The sequence below is a fragment of the Carassius gibelio genome, chromosome B1 (assembly GCF_023724105.1).
Source record: "Carassius gibelio isolate Cgi1373 ecotype wild population from Czech Republic chromosome B1, carGib1.2-hapl.c, whole genome shotgun sequence".
Taxonomy (NCBI): Eukaryota; Metazoa; Chordata; class Actinopteri; order Cypriniformes; family Cyprinidae; genus Carassius; species Carassius gibelio.
In genome coordinates, this window is record NC_068396.1 from 27,363,149 (window position 1) to 27,375,983 (window position 12,835).

General features: G+C 38.1%; 1 protein-coding gene across 7 annotated transcripts in view; it reads right to left on the reverse strand.

Annotated features, from left to right (window-relative positions):
- atf7ip (activating transcription factor 7 interacting protein) overlaps nt 1-12,835 on the reverse strand; it is a 36,506-nt gene that overhangs the window by 4,055 nt on the left and 19,616 nt on the right. For 3 of the 7 annotated variants that reach the window (XM_052545177.1, XM_052545178.1, XM_052545176.1), the window contains exons 2-6: nt 3,053-3,115; nt 1,760-2,366; nt 920-1,098; nt 272-418; nt 109-183 (exon numbers count right to left, since the gene is read on the reverse strand). In XM_052545177.1, coding sequence (XP_052401137.1) covers nt 109-183; nt 272-418; nt 920-1,098; nt 1,760-2,360 — 1,002 coding nt within the window. In that variant the 5' untranslated portion in view covers nt 2,361-2,366; nt 3,053-3,115. Of the gene's footprint in view, nt 1-108; nt 184-271; nt 419-919; nt 1,099-1,759; nt 2,367-2,683; nt 2,835-3,052; nt 3,116-5,279; nt 5,367-9,785; nt 9,875-12,835 lie in introns of those variants that run through there. The other 4 variants (XM_052545175.1, XM_052545174.1, XM_052545180.1 and 1 more) reach the window with 4 other exon arrangements.

A 12,835-nucleotide genomic window follows, 5' to 3' on the forward strand; every position in this document is an offset into this window, starting at 1 on the left:
TTATGGATGAAGACCTTTACTGGCTTGTATCTTTATTACATAAACCCCCATAATGTTTTTTGCACTAAAACAGTTAGAGCGAATCACACAATAACTGAATTGTTTTACCTCTTGAGTTCTCTTCGAGTTCTCCGAGGCCTGATTAGCAGCACCAAACTTTTTGGCCAGCCTGGAAATCTTAGCCTAAAATGAAAACACATCATTTTGTTGATTTTAAGTAACAAGTTTCACAGTCCCATTCCATAACCTATTGTAGAACTTCAAAACTCACCTGTAGTGTGTTAATATGCTGCATTGTATTCTGCTGTTTGGTTGCATTGTCAATCTTCTCCACTCTCTCTTTCAGCTCTATTATGCTTCGGTCGAACACAGTCAACTGTAGCACCCGTAACCGTTCCTCGACTAACTGCTGTACCATCTGATAACAAGAGAGCGAGACAAAGAATTAAAAGTGTCTTACGTCTGAGCTTTGTTACAGAAGACCTTCGGATGTCTATCATGAACGTTATCAACCAATATCCATTATTACAGAGAATTCCCAAAACTCAAAAGAAAATTCAGACAAGTGAGAACCAATACGATTTGCTCTTGTGTGAAACGGGTAAAGTTGAGCTTCTGTTTACCATATTTCATGGGATCCATTTACGCGTTATCATCAATGTTTCCATGTTTACAAACCTAAATTAAAGTAATAATGTCCTTTCAGGACACCTTCTTAATTTGTGCTTCAAAGACGAACAAAAAGCTTGTAAATATCTTTTACGAGTAAATTAGTTTTATGAGTATCCCTTTAAGAATCATTTACTGTAATCACATATCTCTGTATCCCATTCAGTTATATGAATGTGACGTTGTATAGAGTATGCAGCTAAATGTTGTTTATAGATAGGATAAAAAAAAAAAAAAAAAGATAACAAACCTTCTCCAGTTTATGCCGGCTCCCAGCATTGGCTGTGATTTTCAGCTCTATCTGAGCCTCCAGCTCTTCTCCGTCCAGTCTTGCTCGTTTTCCTTCTCTCTCATCCTTGATTTCTTTGTCATCTTCCTCGTTCTCTTCAGACAACGATCTCTTTGTACCAGCAGAGGCACTGTTGTCTGCTGTTGAGTAGAAACAGAGGAAGGGTTTAGACTTTACTGCAGAGCTAAACTTAAGCAATGCTAGCTCAAATGCTAAACTCCATGTCAAAACTATTGAGCTATAACAAATCTCTTAAACCAACAGCAATTGTAGATTTTGTGTTTCAAAAAGATTAAACCATTCTGAGTCTATAGAGTAAGTCTAAAGGCAGAGTTCAACCTTGAACAAATCAAATTTCATTTTGTCATCCACATTGTTCCAAAACAGTTCGACTTTTCACAAAATATACTAAAAAACGTTGCAGCTTTTGTCAATACAATAAGTTAATGGGGTCAAACGTTTTTAACCACTTTGACTTAACATTACTCAAAATTTATGGTCCACTTAAAGCAAGTACCGACAGTTTTAATTTTGGGGTGAATTCTACCTCTGCTTAATGACAGCAAAATAATTCAGAATGCTCTCAAAATTGCTAATTGATCGGTAAATGCTAAAAAACTATATTACGGGAAAAGCTTATATTTTACTTCGGATTTTTAGGCATTTACAAAATAGCATTTTTTTACAGTCTCCGCAAATATGTTGTACAGGAATAAATGGGAGGAATTAAATATCTGACCTCCCTGAACTCATAGACTGACCAGCAGCTTGCAGGCAGGTCGAGCCTCTAGAAATTCTCACCTCCTGCATTCTCAGAAGTGCCCTTTTCATCTTTTTGGTCCTCTTTCTCATCATCTGCATTCATCTTCTCCCCACTACTGTCTTTCTTTTCATCTTTGTCTGCTTGGATTTCATCCTCTTCGCTCAAGCACAGAAATCCTTCTTTAACCTCTGGATCACAGTGCAACCCAGAAGGAGAAGCAGAAAGAGAAGAGGAGGAACTTTTATTGCTTGTCTCCTTTTTCTCATCTGCGGCCACAAGGGGGTCATCAAGATCCATAGGTGGTGAGGTAGTTTGTGTGTTGGGTGGAGAAGGGGATCGAGAGAGGGTGAAAGATGGAGAAGTGGGACAGTGAGCTGAATCAGGGGCAGGTGACGTCAAGTCGGGTTCTTTAAGATTCGGATCTTTCTCCTTGACTTTCTCCTTCTCCTTTTCGGTGTGGGCACCGTTGACCAGTGGTGTCTGAGGAGGTGAGGAGGAAGATGAGCAAGAGGCGGTGCTGGAGGTGGCGGCTGCCAAGGTGTTGTGCAGTGCTTCCAGCTGTTGCCGATCGCTCATCTTCATCGTTTTGCGTGCACGAAAGATTTTCTTCTGAGGTTCCTCTGGTACAGCTACTTCCATTTTCACCTGCGGAAAAACAATGGGAGGATAAATGTTTTATATCCTATACAAACTACTTGGATAACTCCGTCCAGTACTCAACATGTCTGATTAATCTAACCAAGTACAAGTGCCTTTACTGAAGTGTGACCACAAGGTGTCACTGTCACTCATCTAAACACAACTTTCTGCTGTTCTAGAATGTTCTCTTGGCCTTGATCCCAGTACCTTTCTTTAACTGGAACAAAATCATAACTAAAACCCTGGACTAAGACTTTGGCTGAACTACTATCTTAAAGAACTGCCAGAGTAAAAATACTAAACTGATCCGTTTAGATACCCACACAATAAGTCTAAGCTGAAGAACCTCTCTGATGTCCAAAAACCACCTTGCATCTGGTGTGAAAGTAGTTAAACCTAACGAAAACCAATAACCTTCCTCAGTTCAACTGACATAACCAGGCAGTTGGTAGGCCGTTACAGTCAGCAGTGCATGTGATTTCAGAATACAGAGAGGGAGAACAGACTTTGTGACCTCCCCCTCAAGCTGATTGGTCCAATTCTGAGCCAATAAGAGCAGCACTCTACAGAAATCTGCTAGCGACAAGAGGAGTTCATTATATAATGCAGATTTTCAAAGCTACTATCGTACTTAAACTAGACTAGTACTTCTGTCTCTGTGTTAATCACAATAAGACATTAGTTTGTCTTACCAGGCTTCTGTGAGGTCTCGTAATTTCCTGTTCATGGATTTGGCAGCCAGTCGCTTGAGGGTCCTAAAAAAAATACATATATATTATTTTAAATTGAAATATTAGTTTTGAAATGTAGTTACAAATTCATTTCTGCTACATGAATTAGATGCATTTAACTATTAGTTCTTCATCTCGAAACCAGATCCAAACATCCTTCAGTTAGTTTTTAGTACAGCTCCCTCATTTTAATTAATTGGTGGAACTCAATGTTAACATAACCCAGTAGTTTTACCGTAACATGAGCACTGGCATATTCTTGATTATCTAGTAATGTAGTCGACATACTTCCTTAGTTCTGTGTATGACTTACAATGCATGATGAATCTGCAGCCAGATCTTACAACAAAGATCACATTATAAACTCTCAGCAAGCTGTGTAAATATAATATTTTCTCATCTACAGAGAAAAACTTGAGCAAACAGCTAAAGAAACCTCAAAGCTGGTGCTATCCTATAAATAAAATGATAGTTAATCAGTGCAATATGTGATACAAAAGTACATTGCGATTAGTGATTTTCGTAAGTTAAGGGAATAATCAAAACATTCGCAATCTAAAAAGACCTTTTGTGCAAAAGCAAAGGTATTTCAAAATAAATTACGGTATGATGGTGTTCTCTTTCTGTGCTCATTAAGAGACTCTCAAAGCTAAACCCGTAGAAAGAATAGACACCTGGCATAGTTCTTAAATATATTTTAAAAAAAATACATAACTAGATGTACTCTAGCATCAAATGCTGAAACTATTGTGAAAATGACACCGCTCAGCAAAGACCAAACAAAGATAAATCGAAGTACAGTAAAGCTCAACTAAGTGTTTATAATAAACAGTTTGCTATATGTCTCAGTACTCCCATGAACAAGAGTTGCTAGTATTGAATTTAAATTGCTATTAGCATCAAAGCACCTTACTGGATCCAAACAATTAATCTGTCTTGATTGCATTCTAATGCTCCACATCAGCTTTACTTTAGTTATTCTCATCTCATCTTTTTAGTTTTACTACACATCCTATAAAAATATAGAGCTGCCAGCATAAATCCACAGGAAGCCGCACTGCTGCTGCACTGCTACATCAACAATCATCCTGGCAGGTGTGAATGACGTGGCTTCTATATAAAACAATCTCGTCCACTTGCAACACCCTTAAACTTCCTGGCAACGGCCATTCCTTTGAGGTCTGGTATCCATGACAACCACGAAAAAAAGACTTTTACATAAATTCAATTGATTGTATAGCTTTTGACTAATTTGCCATCCTAAACACCACAAACTGCTGAGTGAGGAGCTAGACAGGTGATTAGATTGTACAAGACACAAAAGGCGGCGTCAAGTTTTCATATTCCAACATGTCAAAAAAAGAACAGACATGTGACAAAAACTAAACCGTAATAAAATGCATCTCAGTATTCCTCCATTCATTTCATACAAGAGCTGACTGCTTCTGCAAAGCTTGTTCTTCTACTGTTGATCAGCGCGCACAGGCTCACTGTGGCCCTCCCCCACCCAGTCTATAAACAAAGACACTGAGGTTGACGCTCGTTGCAAATTGGCCGCCAGAGCAGCGGCATAAAGCTAGGCTCAAGTCTACAATACTCCTCCTCCTGAAGCTCAGACCTGAATCCATAGAATCTGGACTCACAGGTTTCAGAAACGTAACTTCTTTCAGATTGCTAATAAAGAATGATTAATAAAATAACAGAATACGGTACTGCATCTTGAAAACAAGTTACCAGGTCGATACCTGTCAGATAACTGAAATCATTTTGACGATAAGCAAACAAAAGTGATTTAAATAAGCTACCTTTAAATCTAAAAATAAGTAAAATCACAAAAGTTCATAACAAAAAAAAATTAAATTAAATAAATCCGAAAAGATCGCAAAGAATCACGCTCATTTACAGATTTTGCGCATTTACCGTTTCCTAATCCGAAAACCCAAAGCATTAATGGAATCAAACGTAAAATGATGATCCCAATAATGTCAGTATCGCAAAATTCACATTAAAAGCCAAAACAAATACAAAAAATAAAAATATCAGCGACCATGATAACATGAAAAAAAATCGGTTGGAAATAGTGTTAAAACATAAAACATCCACCAAAAAAAATCCATTAATCTTGAGTAAACGCAACAAAATATAATGTGAATAGAGTCTTCTAGAACCGAAACCGCTCAAAAACAACCTTGAGGTGTAGTCTTCAGGAGTAGGCCTTGATTAGTAGTGAGCGCTAAAAAAGGAGCATGCCTAGTTTCCAACTAGCTCAAAGCGCACACAACACAGAAAAGAGGAACAGAGAGAGACAGAGAGAACAGGAGGGGGAAGGGATATCATGTGGAGAGGCGGAGCACATTTCTTTGTAAGGTGTTGGCTGTAACTAGAATAAAAAAAAAATTCAAAAAACAGTAGCTACACGCAATTGTAGCATTACAACCAACAGTACAGTGTCATATGAAACAAAAGGGTCACTTTATGACTCATGAGGAGACTGTGAGATGATCACCTCAACACCTCTTATAAGCTCACTGATCCACCAGCGGCGTTCTAAAACCTGTGATTGAAGGAAGTGTTCCAAAAAAATGACATTCAACCAATAAACAAAAAAAACTAATTAGAAATCAAAAGGAGAATAAAGAAAAACCTCAGCAGCAAGAAAGAAAAACTGCCATGTGCTGAAAAGCAAAAACTACCCCATCCCCCACTGCTGCAGGCACAGAGAAAACAGGGTGGAAAATTACTGTGAAGTGGATCATACCATTATACCAGAAGAGGGGTGTCTCACATGCACCGCTACTTGTCAACACAAGAGGGCGCAGAGCAAAACTGAATCTGCTCTGCATTTTTTTTTAAGTTACAATTTGTCTAAATGCAGTCGCTCTTTTTCAGTGAGCATGAATATCTATATCTTTGCTACTGCTCAGAACAGGTTATGATGAGGTGAAAGGTCAAAATGCTGTCACATGCACATGTAAACATCCTGACAACAAAACGATCTATGGTCACAATTTCAATGTACAATGACAGACAATTAAGCATGATTAGCATATCCGATCACTTATGACTATTCCTAAGAGGAGTCTCACATTGAATCAGTCTCCGCTTATGAACATTTCACACCGTTGTTTAGAAATGTGACCCATGTAAAAAACACATGAAAGCGCATAATTTATTCTACTTAAATTTTGGATTCTCTTATGGATTATTCACAAAGGCAAGCTGATTAAATGGGAACAAATCGCTTAAGTTCTATTCATTGTTTTCTTATTAAAAAGGGCTTTTGTAAAACTATCCCCAAAACCAGACTAAATATCCCCCATCTACATTTTACTAGATGTAGCTGTTAATGTATGTGCCCCAACACATTTAACTCTAGCGTTCATGCAGGCGATGCACATTCTAATCCAGCTCATGACATTGTTCGATCTCCTGTTTTTCCCATCCTTTCCTGTCATCTCTCTACTGTGCCTATAAATAAGTGACAAGGGCATTAAAAAAAGCCTACATTCAGTCCATGGGAACAAAGCAGAGGACCTTCCTTATCTAAACAAATCAACTCTAGTTCAAATGACTAAAGTCCTAAATTAAAAAAGAAAAATATTTATTAGCACAAAGGATTTCACAGATCTCGTAAAACCCTGAAGACATTTAGGTTGCAACTGCCTGAGCTCCTAACATACGGAGTTTCCACATACAGAGGTCTGACACGGTTTCCCAACCAGACGCGGACACGACCAAAGCACTTCAACATTAATCTGTGCTTCTGTCCTAGCCATGACAAGTGACACTGCATTTCGCCAGGCTCTTGGTTTCCATTTTTATAATCTGGTATCTCCGCCCATTTTCAGAAACATCTGATATGACAAATCCCTCAAGATCCACAACGATATTAAGAAAAATAATGCTGCCTGGAAAAGCAGCATGGACGTCTTGAAAACACAAGGTTACGACATTTAGGAGTATTGTGCATATACGTCAGAGAAAAGCACATACTAATCTGATTCGATGTGATTGTTTCATCGCAACGCTTTTACTTTCAAGAGTGGACAAAGATCGTTTGGCCTTGAAATCTAGTTGTGCACACCAGATACGAGTCTCCTGCACAGAGGTGGTCAATGTCCAATGTGTGCCAACATACTTGGCCCCATCCACAATCATTAAAAGTTAATAGATACCCACACAATTAACCTAATACTTCTCAGGTTCATCCTATGATCAAGGAACACCCTAAGTGTAAATGGAAGGAAAAGAGTTTTTCTACAGCAGAAAACAGTGTCCTTCTGTCTTTAAACTTTGGAAGACCACTACAAACATTCCATGAAACTATGGAGAGAAATCAAACACACACACACACACAGTATAATGGGAAAGGGAAAGAAGTTCTTAAATCTTACTGGGGGTAAAACACATGCAGTGAGAACACTTGCTCTCCCCCACTGCTGGAGAATGTGCAGTCATAACGGTAAAAGACAACAGGCATGAGAACAAGGAAGTCAGTGACAGTTAAAAGTAATTCAAATAAATAAAAAATATTCATGTAATATTAAACCGATATTTCTAATGTCTGATGAAGGCCTTGAATGCGGTTGAACAAGATTTTTAATCAGAAGATTTGAAGCTCTACATTTTCACATGGAGGAAGTGTGGCGCTTTATGAAGCATTGTTACATGGGAATAAATAAATAAAATGAGCATAACACTGCAACTGCAGCTAGATTTATTATCTTTTGTTTTCATTGCTCTCTATGGTTTTGCACAAGCGGTAGCTACTTCAATACTACATATTTTGACCTGCTATAACTTCTCTGTATTTTGAATTTTTTGTTACAGTACTGCTAATACTGTTGGGTACATATGATGTATATAAACTTTTTATTCCAGTTAAAAATATTTTGGTTCACAACACCCTAAAAATATGTTGTTAAAAATTCTTACAGCTTTTCAAAACATCTGTTTTAATGAGACCAAACTACATTTTCATAAAGCATTAGTTATCAAAACCTAATGTTCATCTTGTCTTTATTATGCTATATCAGCACCAAATAAACTCCCTTCATTAGAGAAAAAGGGGAATTTATTGTGGAAAAAATCACTTAAACCCACATCATGCCTTAACAGCGAATTCCTAAGTAGGTTTGCCGGTTCCTATGAGAATCAAGTACAGATGACCCACAACGCAATATCTTATATTTACAGTGCCACTAGTGACATAACAACACATGAATCCATCTAACACTGTCACAACAAGTGTTTGTATAAAAACATCTTCCTCTAGCGACTAGTTTATACACAGCCAGCTAATAACAGACACGACCAGCAGCAACAGGCTAAAACCAGTTGAGACAAGTTTACACCTCATGGATAACTCATGTGTCTAAAAACACTTGGAGGTTTCTGGTAAAGCAATTAAACTCTAATCAGCAAATTAGGCGGTCAAAATAACCAGTAAATGAACTGGTTTTTCTGTTTCCTATTTAAACTTTGCTCAATAACACTTTGAAAACCCTGCAAAAACTGCTGTGCATGTGCGTGAAATAGAAAATATTTCAGGCAATGGTGCTGAAACTCCTCTAGACTGAGAGGAACCAAACGCGGCACGACAGCAGGAAAGCGTGCACACACTGACTTCAGCTAGACATAGAGCGTGATCTCTTTAAAAGCCCCTCCTTCACTCTGCCATTTTACACTGCAGCTCTGCATTGCAGTAACTCAAAATGGCCACCAGCTCGGCTGCTGACAAGCCAAAGAACTGAAGTTGCACTATCCATGTGACGTAAACCAGAACAGGCGTTAAAATTTAAATGAAGTAGCTTGATTTTACATGATATCCCATTTAGCCAGCTTGCACAGAACATCCATGTGACTCTCTCTGGTTCCGAACACTGAAGTTGCTGCCAGCAGCTGATTACCATTTTTTCAGCAGAAAAGCCGGCTTTCAATCCATCCTCATTGAAGGTTGTGAAATTTCACCAGGGTGTCTTCTATCAACCAAGGCTTTGGATCCCACAAAACAGCCTAATGTGATGATACAGAGGTGGCCTTGATTGTTTTCGGTCTTCTGGGAAGTGTAAGGATTTCTTCTTTTGCTTCATTCTGGTGCACCAGATTTCGTCGCTTTTATAGTTACTCTTAAATCCATGCAGGTGAGGGGTTCTTCGTCTTAGGGGGAAGTCGTGGCCTAATGGTTAGAGAGTCAGACTTGTAACCTGAAGGTCGCAGGTTCAAATCTCAGGTCCGGCAGGGATTGTCAGTGGGGGGTGTAAATAACCAGCACTCTCTCCACCTTTAATACCACGACTGAGGTGAGACCATTGAGCAAAGGACAGAACCCCCAATTGAAGCATTGTCTGCCCACTGCTCTGTGTGTGTGTTCACTGCTGTGTGTGTGTGTGTGTGTGTGTGTGTGTGTGTGTGCACTTGGATGAGTTTAATGCAGAGCACAAATTCCAAGTATGGGTCTCAGTACTTGGCCACACGTCACTTCACCTTCACTTCCTTGTACTTGACAAGTCAGTTACAGGACAGCAGCAACATTTGTAGACATTAATTATGCATGGGTAAGATAATTCATCTATTACATCTAGAAAATTATACTTCAGACGTGTTAGATTATAAAAACACAGATACTGTTAACAGAAAAGGCCTAAGTATGTTAGTTCTACCAGAAGGGTGCTCAATCCTACTGACGATTTACCTTCGTGCAGATTTGGTTTTGTAGATTCTGATTGGTTCCGAAAAAGGACCTGAACCAGCTAATCATGCTCCTCAGGATTCACCTGTGAATTACCACAGGTGGATTTAGAGAGGGATGGACCTAAAAAGGAAAATCTCAGGACTGAGTACCCCTGAACCACATTACATCTTCCCAAATAAACTGGTTAACCACACTTAAGAAATAATTTTAGACACTTAATAAAATGTTAGACACTCAACAATATCATGTAGTCAAATATGCACTGTCTTTAAAAATAAAAAATAAAGTGCTAGCACTTTTTCCGCTAATGAAAACAAAAATCGCAAACCCACTACTTATTGCGATAAACCATACATTTAAAGTAATCTAGTTAAACAAACATCACATTCACACAAATATTATAATGAAAAGAATTTAAAGGACAGGAATACTGAGAGCTGGGAGCTTACACTGCTATCATCAAATGCAGGCCCCACCTTCTGCTTGGAGGAGAAATCTGCAAGCGTGACTAGCCTCCGTGCGATCAAGAGCCTAGCAGTAAAACTGAGCAGATGTGGGGGAGGGGCAGGGCTAGGACTGTACCATGGATTTTACAGGGGTGCTACTTTTGTTTTATGTTAATAAATATTAAATACACTACCATACAGTGTTTGACAATGAAAAATTAACTGCACTATGTATATACACTAATGACTGAATCATATATTTCTCTTAGCAACTTTTTTTTGTATTCAGGGTTTACTTTTAGAATTTTCTTTCTAAATTAGCCTTTTTAACAAATTTTTCTGACTTGTAATGATACAGCTGAAACTGAAAACTGTTTAAACATACATTAGCTGAAACAGCAAAACTAGCTGAAAGTAGTTCTAGAGCACAGTCACACTGCACTGAAGCTCCACCCTCTTGCTGCAAAGTAACACGACAAAGCAGACAATGGAAAATTACTGGACCATACCATTGTAAGGACTGAGAGGGGGAGACTCTGCTAACTTGGATGTTGCAACGGTCCGAGTTCCAAACTACAGACACTAACTACAGGTCATTTACTTCTGAGGTCCAAATAATCAGAGGGTTTTTATGTCTGCCAAACAGCATTAAGGTGTTCCAATCAGAGCCAACTCGAAGCAAAAATATTAACATTGTAATTTTTATTTTATTTTAAATTGAATAATTTGGCATACCAGTCTGTAATACAGCGATTCTTGTGTGTAGCCCATGATTAGTCATGATTCAGGCACCTTACCTCAAGGAGAACACAAAGAGGACATGGAGGGGGGAGGGGAGCACTGGTTGGACTCTACCATGTTTGTGCTTGTCTTTTTTTATAAAATACTTATTCAATAGAAACAACAAACAAAAATATTATATTTGCTAAACCCTAGCCATTATATCTTTCAGAAACATGAAACAAGGCTTTCCTCAGTGACCAGATCAGTCTGCAAGACCTTGCCATGATTGAACATGCTAAGACATAGTCAACAAAACAACTGCTGGATTTCTATAAAATTACACATTGTCCAAAAAAAACAACACAAAAATAAAGTTCTATAGAACCAAGAATAAATAAAAAATGGTCAAATTTTAGAGGGGATAAATATCATGGGAGGGAGAGAACACTCTACTCTCCCCCACTGCTGCAGAACTGTAGAAAGTATTAGGCAAGGAATGTACCATTTCTAAACAGGGGTGTGAAAATTCATGATCCTTTGCATACAAGGAAAAACTGCCTAAATTTATATACTAATCGCAATTAAATTAAAGCGTCTCACTGCATTCACAGATTACATCTGCTTATATCTGAGTGGAGGCATGTGCAAACCTTCATCTAAATAGCTTGTAATTTGGCAATTCCTGCGTAGCACTAGTTGTTAGAACTGCTATTCGGACTGGTCCCCACATTGGTTTCAAAAATCAGAATCCAGCTTTAGGAACGGGTTTTGAGCCTTTATAGCCATTTCAGTAGTACGAATTTACAAAGGGCAAGAGGTATACACTTAAAATCTCTGTAGATTTCTGCCTTAATGCTTATTTATTGCTGCATTTTGTTCTTCATACATGTTTAGAACACAGTGTAACCAAAGGCTTGGTGTTTATTGATTTCTCTGGATGAAGCCCCACATGCTTATTTTACCCTGCGTAAGTAGCCACAGATTTTTCTGCACCACTAATCAGAGGCAGCGACACGCTGCTGCTGAATCTACAGCACTACGGCAGGAAAAATATAGTTGAGTTGAGTTTTGAGCTCACAATCTGAACTGAATGTGATGAGAAAGACCAAGAACTGTGAAACAAATACTATCAAGAGACTAAGTAAATATCTTTCTACAGCACGCTTCCCGCTGACTGCAAGGGAAACATTGCAGTGTCATTTGTCAACAAATGACTATGTGCTGGTTCTTTGTAGAGAATCAAACATTTGTTTTGAACTTAAATTATCAGGTTGAATCAGTCTAATGACTCACTCGATGAATTAACATCTGACTTTACAACTGAGTAATGTCCAACTCAGAATTAACAGAAAATGGAATTGACTTAGACTTCACATGACCTACAATAAGGCGGCATCTCAGCGTTAAGTATATGTTATTGGAGCAGGTGCCAACTCATTCATTCACTCACTCACTAGTACTGTACATTAACCTGGTGATTACGGTTTACAATTTTTTAAGTCAAAACATAGCTATCAAAATCTTTGACTTTGAAAAGAGGCCTGTGGAATTTTATTTTTTAAAGGATATTCATAATTATTGCTGTTGGGAATATATTTGTCCTAAGAAAGCACAGTGATGTGCTCATTGAGCGGTTGAAACAATAACCACGAATAATTTGAACACTGCTTATCTAGCTACACAAAAACATTACGGATAAAAAAAAATAAAAAATAAATAAAAAAAGCAGATGTGCAGGCTAGTCTCTCTACATTAAAAGCAGCGATTCAGGTCAGTTATATTGTTAGCAATCCAAAAAGTTTTTATTATAATTGTCACTTGGGCATAACATAAAACAAACATAATACACTGCAGATATAAGCAATATATTAAAAAAAACTA